Source organism: Silene latifolia, chromosome 1, assembly GCF_048544455.1.
Source record: "Silene latifolia isolate original U9 population chromosome 1, ASM4854445v1, whole genome shotgun sequence".
NCBI lineage: Eukaryota > Viridiplantae > Streptophyta > Magnoliopsida > Caryophyllales > Caryophyllaceae > Silene > Silene latifolia.
The window spans coordinates 39845445-39855707 of NC_133526.1; the positions used below are offsets into that span (position 1 = coordinate 39845445).

General features: G+C 36.5%; 1 protein-coding gene across 1 annotated transcript; it reads right to left on the reverse strand.

Moving 5' to 3' along the window:
* Positions 1–369: 369 nt before the first annotated feature.
* On the reverse strand, positions 370–9986 carry LOC141604215 (putative acyl-activating enzyme 19). Its single transcript, XM_074422953.1, has 4 exons — positions 6378–9986; positions 6161–6266; positions 5181–5231; positions 370–4938 (listed from the first exon to the last, which is right to left on the reverse strand). Exon 1 carries the CDS (start codon positions 9954–9956, stop codon positions 6504–6506), a length of 3453 nt encoding a protein of 1150 aa, XP_074279054.1. The 5' UTR covers positions 9957–9986; the 3' UTR covers positions 370–4938; positions 5181–5231; positions 6161–6266; positions 6378–6503.
* Positions 9987–10263: the final 277 nt, after the last annotated feature.

Consider the following 10263-nt stretch of genomic DNA (forward strand, 5'->3'; position numbering starts at 1 on the left):
TCAGGTCAAAAAAAAAATTATGCTCAAATTTTTTTTTTTGTGTATAATTAATCCATTAGTGAATGTATAATTAAAGCTAGAGAGATAAAGTGGATTAATTAGTGTATAGGAAACTCATTAGTGTTAAGTATACTTTTTTTTTTCAATCTCAACCATCCTTAGTGGGATATCCAAGGGATGTAGTGAGGACTTAGGACTCAAAATATATGGTGGACTCATTAAACTTTACTTTATATATATATATATATATATATATATATATATATATATATATATATATATATATATATATATATACTTCCTCCATTCAACTCCACTCTACCTATTGGCAAAAAGCACAAGTTTTAAGGGTAAATTAAAAAATGAATAGAAGTACAAATGGAGTTGTGCCATTTACTTTATGGAATCAGAATTTGTCTAAGTATTAGTGTGTTAAACAAACACTAATTTTCCCACCAAAATTACAAAACTTCAAAAACCCCACCAAACACTTAATTTCCCACCATTTTCTGTCCAGTCAAGCTGTTGGAACCCACCAACTAGGTTAGTTTTATGCATAAATTACAATCATCCTCACATTAAATTACATATTCCCTCATTCATTAGCAACACAACAAAAAAAAACTTTCTAAAATTATTTACATACCAATAAATTACAGTCCACTACCATTAAATTACACAAGTTTCCTAAATTATCTTCAGAGCATCAATGGGGTTCAAGTGCATGTCCGAAGAAACGAGAACTGAAGTCGCCATCTACTTGCTTCAAAAATCAAATGACGGGCGACTTGATCGTGGTGCAATCAAAGAGGCAAAGAAATGATTCAATGTGAGTGTAAGGACCATATCAAACATATGGAGACTTGCAAAAAAACCAAGGTTAGTAGGCGAAAAATTAGATGTCAAGAGTGGTAGAATAGGCAACAAAAAAACAGAAAAGGATTTTACCAAACATTGAGCATATCAAATCACTTGATAAATCACTAAGGGACACAATGATCGAGTTTACAAAATTGTGGAGTTTCATTGAACGGTCCATTCATGGGTGAAAGAAGGTTTACTTAAACGTCATTCAAGCCCATTACATCCTAAACTCAGTGAGTTACACAAGGATCAAAGGCTACTTTATTCATTAAAGTCATTGGTTGTTAAACAAGTTCTTGAAGAGTTCTTAGATCTTAATAATGTTCCAAAGGATCGAAATAATGTTTAATGAAATGAGCAACGTAATACACATGGATGAGAAGTGGTTCTATATTACGGAAGACAATGAAACAATTAATACGTAGTTGAGGGGAGGAGCGCCTCATGAAGTCATCAATCAAAGAGATTCATCACAAAAGTGATGTTCATGTGTCAACAAATGAGACCTATTTATGGTGAAGATGGTGAATGCATATTTGATGGTAAAATAGGCATGTTTCCATTTACTAATCAAGTTCCAAAGACTAGGTCAAGCGAAAATAGGCCAAGGGGTACATTAGAAACTAAGCCTATTGAGTCCATCACAAAACAAGTAGTCAAGGATTGTCTAATTCATCAAGTAATTCCAAAGAATTAAGAGTGTTTGGCGGAAGGTCTTAGCAAGCATATTTACATACAACAAGACAATGCTAGGCCACACATCAAGAATGATGATCCGTTTTTATGGCGTGAAAAAATTGAGATGGATTTAATATTGAGTTAGTATTTCAGCCCGCTAACTCACCAGACCTAAACGTTAATGACCTTGGGTATTTCAAGGCACTACAATCATTACAAAAAAAAGAAGGCGAAAAAGACAAAGTGGACGACCTAGTGAATGAAGTAATGCAAGCATTTATCGATTACCAAAGCAAACTCAACAACATTTTCTTATCATTACAAGCGCTTATGATAGAGATGATGAAGTGTAAGGGTCATAACAATTTTTCACTCCCTCATATGGGAAGGGACATCTAGTCGCTATTGGCATGTTGCCAAGGAATCTAATAGTCAATGAAGTTTTAGTAAGGTAATGCATTGAACATATGCGGGGTTTAGGTAAAATCAAGGTTTAGAATACATAATGACCGAACTAGGATATAATGTTGAAGCTATAGTAGATCAGTTAAATGGAATGTAATGCCTTTTTAAATAAAGGTTATGTAATGTTCAGTTTAATGTTCAATTGGAAAGGTTATGTAATGTTCAGTTTAATGTTCAATTGGAACAACAGTTTCAAATGAACATTAAACTGCAGCCTAATGATGAATGTAAAGTAAAATATGCAATTTCAGTTTCAAATGAACATCAGTTTCAGTTCAGATTATTTTAAGTTATATGCATTCAGATATATGCAATGCAAAGTTGAAGTTCATATAACAATTTGAAGTTCATATAACAATTTGAAGTTGAAGTTCATATAATAATAATCAGTTTCAGTTCAGATTATTTTAAGTTGAAGTTAACAACAGTTTCAGACCAATTTTAGCGATTTCAAATCAATTTTAATAATCCCGAGAGAGACAAATTTTAACGATTCTGATCCAAATTTAATGATCCAGGCAGACAAATTTTAACGATTTTTGGCACAAATTTAATATTCATAAAACAAATTTTAATGATTTTCAAGACAAATTTAATGATTCAGACAGACAAATTTTAACAGTTTCAACACAAATTTAACAGTTCAGACAAATTTTAACAGTTTCAGCACAAATTTTAATAGTTTCAGCACAAATTTTAACAGTTTCAGTACAAATTTAACAGTTCAGACAAATTTTAACAGTTTAAACCAATTTTAACAGTTCAGACAGAATTATTTTAACAGATTCAGTACAATTTTAACTTTTCAGACAAATTTTAACAGATTTTGATTAATTTTAACATTCGAGACAGACAAATTTTAACAGATTTTGAATCCAATTTTAATGATTCGATAATTTGCAAAATGCAAAGACCAACTCTCAGGCTACGTGGTAGAGTAGACAGTCAGACGGATACACCCATTTGTGCCCTTAATAATCATTTTAAACTTATAAAATTATAAATTTAAGTAGTTCAAATAATTTAGACAGTCAGACAGACAAAAGAAGATTTGAGACGGAAAAAATTTCCATAATTTCAGAAAAAAAATTTAAGTTCATACAGACAAAATTTCAGTTTATAAATACAAACCAAACAGACAATACATCAATTTCAATTTTTCTATTTTAACAACAAATCATACAAAAAATCCTAACAATAATTCCTAACAATAATTCCTAACAGCATAATTCCTACCAATAATTCCTAACAGTCATAGAATAAATCTTAACAACAAATCATACAAAAAATCCTAACAATAATTACTAACAGCATTTAACCCAGCAGTTCAATAAATAGTTGACATAATATACGAATAAATAAATTAAAAATACAAAAAAAAATTTAGGAGATAGAGAATATACCAACACCTTCAAGAAATTATCGCTTAGACAACTGTCTATCAAGAAACGCATTGAATTTCACAGTCATTGGTGACGGAGAATCAACCACCGCTTTTTCAACATACTCGGTTGTTTTCTGAGGCGTTTTAGGACGCTTCTCCGCCATCCGCTTCAAATACCGGTTTGCGTACATAGTGCAAGGACTTTCAGGCTTTCCAGATCCACCACCCACTTCGATTAAAGTGGTTTTCTCAGGCGTTTCAGGCTCCTTTGCAGGACCGACGTTCTCAGGCGTTTTAGGCGACTTAGGAATGCAAACGCCACCATCATCGAACTCCGTCTCTTCAACTTCAGTCCCCAAATCATCAGGATCTAGGGAATCAGGTACGATATGGGTTGGAGGAGGCGATTCAGGATCAGATTCATCGCCTTCATCATCGCCTTCATCATCGCCTTCATCGCGTTCATCGTCTTGTAAACCAACACGATAACGATAAAAAACACAAGGGATACACTCATTACCACAGTTTGGATGAGGAGGTTTCATGATTGGACGGATTTAAAGATATAAAGATGAGAAGACAAAGGTGAAGTGATGAAGTAAAGATATAAAGATGAGAAGACAAAGGTGAAGTGATGAAGTAAAGATGTGAAGGAGACGGATGGCAGATCTAGGGTTTTCAGAGAAAGGAATTGAAGGAGGCGGATGTAGAGAGAGAAGGGAGAGATTAGGTTTTTAGAATTGTGTAGAAGGTTTGAGAGAATGAGGAGAGTCAATTGCTGATATGGACGGAATTGTGTAGAAGGTCTTTAGGGTTGCTTGCTCATATGGACGGAATTTCAGAGAGCAAATTGGGTTTGGGTTTGGGTTGTTGAAGGAGACGGAGTCCAGTCCATTTGCAACAACAAAATTTGAATGGATTATTGGGGTATATTCAAAGGAAAATTGGGTTGGGTCATTAAATTTTGGAGGGAAGGGTTAATCATTTAAGATGGATTAGGTAGTGTTAATTGGGTTAGGATTAGTTTAGGGTGTGTTTTGTGGGTAAAAGTAAGTGGACCATTTAGTGGCAATATTTGTAAATAAAATGTTGTAATAAGGATAATATGGTCATTTTACTTTCTTTTTTTAGTAAGTGGTAGAGTGGAGTTGAATGGATGAAAATGGAAAGGTGGTAGAGTGGAGTTGAATGGAGGAAGTATATAGCAAGTCAGCAACTGCATAGGAAAGACTAGACAAAATTTGGAGTGAGGCCCAACTCCCAAGTACATGATGAATTAATAGGAAGCAATAGGGTTCCCAATTCCCATGCAAAGGAGTGGAGAAGACAAAAATAGCAATTTAAATAAATGCTTATATGCACAACTACACAAGGGATGCTTATGATATTTAAGTTGAAAAGAAAAGAATTACCCAGACTCCATTTGCTTGTTGATTTAGCAGGGCCCCAAATACGCACGGTGTGATCGTCACTCGCTGAAGTCAACAATTACGAATTTCCCGGATTCCAACTAACACAGTTGACTCCTGGCGATTCCATATGTATACCTGCCAGCAGAACATTTTCATGATGCCTTCAAATTTGTACAAGACTTATGTAACCTAGACGAAGAATGGTGCACATCAGAGTGTGACACCTGTATTGCGTGGTTTGGTGTTCTATTTGGGCGGGGGAACAGGTCCGAGTTCGTAAAATACTACCAGGTTCATATATACAGCACTTTGTTGGACCTAATTCACGGTAAAGAACTCCGTTCTTGAATGACCAAGCTGAAGAAGGAATGACTCACCAAACCCCAAACCATGCATGCTATCCGCTATCGTTTGTCTGACTGAGCTATCTGTCAAAAGGAGAAAGATCATATTTTTGGACTAAAAGTGCTGATGACACGCCTTAAGGTAAAAGAGCTGAAGTAACATAAAACAAGGTAACAAGAAGTGGGCAAGCAGGCATCCAATGTGAGATCTCACCAGTGACAGATCCAACATCCAGTTACTTTTTGCTTTCTAAAATCAACTACCACAGGACGGATTTCCCGATTGAAATACACTGTACTTGCATGTAGGTAGGAGACTAAGAAAGAATATTTTTTTATGAGATGGTAGGTGTGAGAGCAAGTAATCACCTATATAATTAAAAGACGAATAGATGGGGACTTGGGCAAGTTTTATATCAAGTGGCGGAGCAAGGGGCGCCATGTTACTGTATTGCATTAATAATTTCCCCAATTTTTAATTAAATCCATTAATTAAATAATTAACAAATTATAACCACAACAAGGTCAAATACAGTTTGGATTTTTTAACAAATTCAGCTTGATTTCAATCAAAATACACCACAAGAATAACACTATCCAGAAAAAAGGGTATACACCCAAGCAACACTGGATATATCGGAGACGATTGAAACACCGGAAAACAAGGTCAAGAGGCGAACCCTTCATGTATCAGCTCAATTACGCCATCAGCAAGCCGAATCAAATGCACATAATCAAAACCCTCACAAATTCGCTAATCCATTTTCCACAAAAGTCCACTAAAAAACTATTGAGAAATATTAAACTAAATTAGATCGAATGCAATTTGCACAATCAAAACCCTTCACAAATTAACTCAGTTCTGCGATTAGCAAGCCAAATCAAAAGCACCTAATCAAAACCCTCACAAATTCATAACTCCAATTTCCCCTAGAAACGACTAACAAATCTAGACATATAACACACAATATCAAATAAAATTCAGACTGCATAATTGAAAAATATCTAGAGACCTCATTTTCTTCTGAGACTGAGAGTATATATCGACAATGAAACGGGTGTGATCTGTGTCAGCTTTCACATTGGCGATACATCTTGCCTGTGATGATCGCATCTTGCCTGTATGATATTAATGAATAAAGATTTGGGGAAATCTTGAATGATGAAATTGAATTAATCGTGAAGATAAAGTAATGAAATAAAAATAAGGGTTTTGGAGATTATAGTTACCTGGTAGATCTGGAAGGTGTCACAAACACAATAAATCTAAATATTCTCTACAATTCGACTGATTTTTTTTTTTTTTTGAGGGGATCAATTCGACTGAATATTGTATCAGCATATATCCACATTGGGTCAGTCACCCTCTACCAGCGCCTCGACCACCAGACAGTGCAAAAAATCATCCCGACAACCTACAAATATTTTCCCGGCAACCATGACTGGTGATGAGAATATGTCTCCTTTAAGATCAATTTCTGCAAATTTCTGAACCACTTCCTTTGGCCTATCACCCTCAATAGTAATGCAACTAATCAGTAGCACCAAAATCCTTCCGGAACTAGAACAGATGCAAGCAAACCTTTGTGAGGGAGAAAATGGATCAGAAACTAGCTTGATATGGTCATCTACATACCCTGAAGATGTAATCGGATCTCCGACATAATATTCCCATAAAAGACACCCATTTTCTGAATCAAACGAGTATACATTTCCATTTCTTGAACATACAAGTGCCTGAGAACCAATTGCCATCGATATACATGGCCCGGCAAAGATTGGACCATCTGTATTAGACCTCCAGATAATTGATCCTTCTAGATTCACAGAAATAACATCTCCACTGACTAAGCAACATATAACATTGCCATTAGAACTGATGGAAAGAGAGCCAAATATCGGAGCTTTAACCTCTAGCAACCACAGTAAAGAAAAAAGTGAACCCTTCAACGATATAGCTATCAAACGTCCATTAGTAGTGCCTGCATAAAGTATTTCACGTGTCTCATCGATTGCAGGGGAGCCAAATATACTTCCACCACAAGGAAACTCGTAGACGCAGCAATGGTTTCTATAGTCAAGACCATATAGATTATGATCGTGCGAGCCACACCATATCAGGTGCCTGCATTTATCTACAGTAGCCTGTGACTTCACTTCACCACCTGTTTGGAAAGTCCAGTTTATAGTTCCCTTCAAAAGATCGATAAAATACAACTTTCCTTGGTAGCATCCAAAGATGACCTGAGAAAAGTCCCCATCGACCACGGCTGAACTCTCAATTCGGCCCTCTAGTTTCATTTCCCATCGTACAAGGCCGTTTCTAGCGTCAACACAAACAAACTTATGTGAATGAGATCCTATGAATACTAGTATTTCTTTTTTATTGAAAACAACTAAGGGTGATGCATCAACACAAGAGTCCATAGGAACTCTCCATATTTCCCTCAGGCTACCTTCTATGTCTCTTAGAAGTTTGACTTTGAGGGTCTCAGACAAATTGTCTGACTCAATGCTTGTTTTGTGCATCACTTTATTGCAACGGCTGTATGAACATTCAGCTAACTCTGAGAAGGATCCCCAAGGAGAGAAACTAATCGATTTTACAGCCTTTGTTTTTGAGTATCTACCCGTATCCACCTTAAGGTGCTTAGAACTACCATGCTCATCACTGTGAGCCAAGACTGTTTGACTGTATTTTCTTGACCTACCAAAATCTAAAGTACTACATTCAGAAGGTTGCAGCAAATCCTCCTTTTGAGCGTTGGGCAATTTTTCCCACATTATTTGATAGCCGGCCTCAATTGTTCCTCCTTTCTGAGTAACAGCCTTTTGGAGCCGTGAAGGACTCGGGAACATATATAACAATCTCATGTCAACTCCTAATTTATGAGCAACATGAGCCGCTAGGATTGAATCGCCACCGAATGCGAAGAAATCATCATCATCGCCAACTTCAGCAACCCCTAGTGCTTTACAAAAGCTTTCTTTTATATATTCTAGGGTTTTGCTGCATTCAGTATGACACTCTTGAGGATTATAAACCCGGGAAAAAGAGCTGGGCAGTAATGTATAGTCAACCTTCCCGGAAGAAGACATAGGAATTGCCTCGACACATACAATTTCTCTGGGAATCATTGCTGATGTAAATCTTTCTATCATCCAACTTTTAATTGATCTCAAAACTTCAGATGATTGGCTGGAGTCTTTCAATACTAGAGCAGCTCCAAGAAAGGCATGCTCTTCTTGCTTATCCAAGAAAACTACAGCTACATCAGCAATTTTTGGATGTCCCCTTAACGTGTCCTCAACCTCCTCAAGAGCAATACGTTGGCCACTGACCTTTATGGTCCGGTCTTTCCTTCCAATAAAATACAAGTCACCACCTTGGAGTCGTCTTGCAAAATCACCTGTTCTATAGTACAGTTCACGACTTAAACGACCATCACTCGAATCCGTATCTTGTTTTAGTTGGATGTAATCCAACGGCATGATATCACCCTCAGAATAATAGCCACTAGAAACACAAACACCAGCAACACATAGCTCTCCCTCCTCCTGCTTCTCATTATCATAGACAATCCCAACATCACAATTAAAGATAGGCTTACCAATGGGAACACTGCTCAGAGTCTCCAATTCAAGTAATGATGGTAAGCGTTTGCAGTCAAAGTAAGTACAATCTCCGGCAACCTCAGTGCTTCCATAAATATTCAAGATAGAAGTGCGACGCAATATTCTAGAAAGTATGCTCCACAATGAGATAGGAAACACTTCACCACTCAACACCAACATTTTCAAAGAAGACTCAATGCCCTTAGAACACTGCTCCTCTAAAGAAGGAAGAATCGCCCTAATCAAAGATGGTACTGCAGTCAGTCTAGTGATAGAGTACTCACTTATGACATCAACGAGTCCGAACATATTTTTCTTTAACTCGTCAAATTGAGGAATAACCAAAGTACACCCTGCCATCATAGGAGCTAGAAATTCTTGAAGATGGTCAATAAAGCTTATCGACGTCTTGAATAACAAAACATCATCATTTTTGTTCAATGGATAGAGTTCTTGCATCCACAAAAACCGATTTAAAAGCCCTTCTTCTCTCCCACATACACCTTTGGGCTTACCCATTGACCCTGATGTGTACATTAAATAACTAAACTTCATGGAATCGCTATTTTCGCAAGGCCAAACTAAATCTAAATTCCCACATTTCTGATCAAAAATTTCATCAATATTACTAATGCATAAAACAGGACAGTTGCAACAATCTAGCAGCCAACGCGATGACTTATTAATCAAATGGGCACTGTTATTTTGGTCAGAGTTGAAACACCCAAGAATTAAATCAACATTAGAAGACGAAATAACATTCAAAATACGATTTTTCGGCCAAAAAGGATCAAGGGGAAGAAATGCAGCAGCACATCTTAATATAGATAAAACGGAAATAACATATTCTACAGAAGGCAGCATGTAAACTCCAATTAACTTAGTCGCAAAAACACCACTTTTGTTGGTAAAATGATTACCTGAAGTGGGTTTGATTAAGGAGGGATCATAACCACCATTGAAGATATTACAAAGCTTAAAAGTGAAAAAATCAACAGCTGGTAATATTTGAGAGAAAGTAAGGAAGTTCTCTTTACTGTTAGTGATGTTGGATTTATCATCATCATCATCAAGAGTTTTTTCAAGCTTTGGTGTGCAGTTAATTATGGCTATTTTGGTGGGATTAATAGATGCAGCATGCTGAAATTCATGGGATATGCAACATCTTGAAGGACATGAGGGTTGCTTTGTCATTCTAACAACGTCTTGTGATTCTGCCCAAGTGACGAGCACAAGAAGAAATTTTTTTCTATGTTCTCCGTTTTTGGGCTCATTGATTAGTAGACCTAGCAAACAGAACAACCGGGTTCGGGTCTGATCGAGATTCGGGTTGGGTTAGTTCGGGTATCGGGTATGTCACATTTTCGGGTTAAATTGGGTCGGGTCATATATGATCAATCTGGGTTCCGGCTCATTTTTGGGTGGGGTTATTTTGGGCCGGCCATTTTCGGATCAATGATTAGACAAAAAAAAAAAAAAAAAAAAAAAATTACGTTTTGGA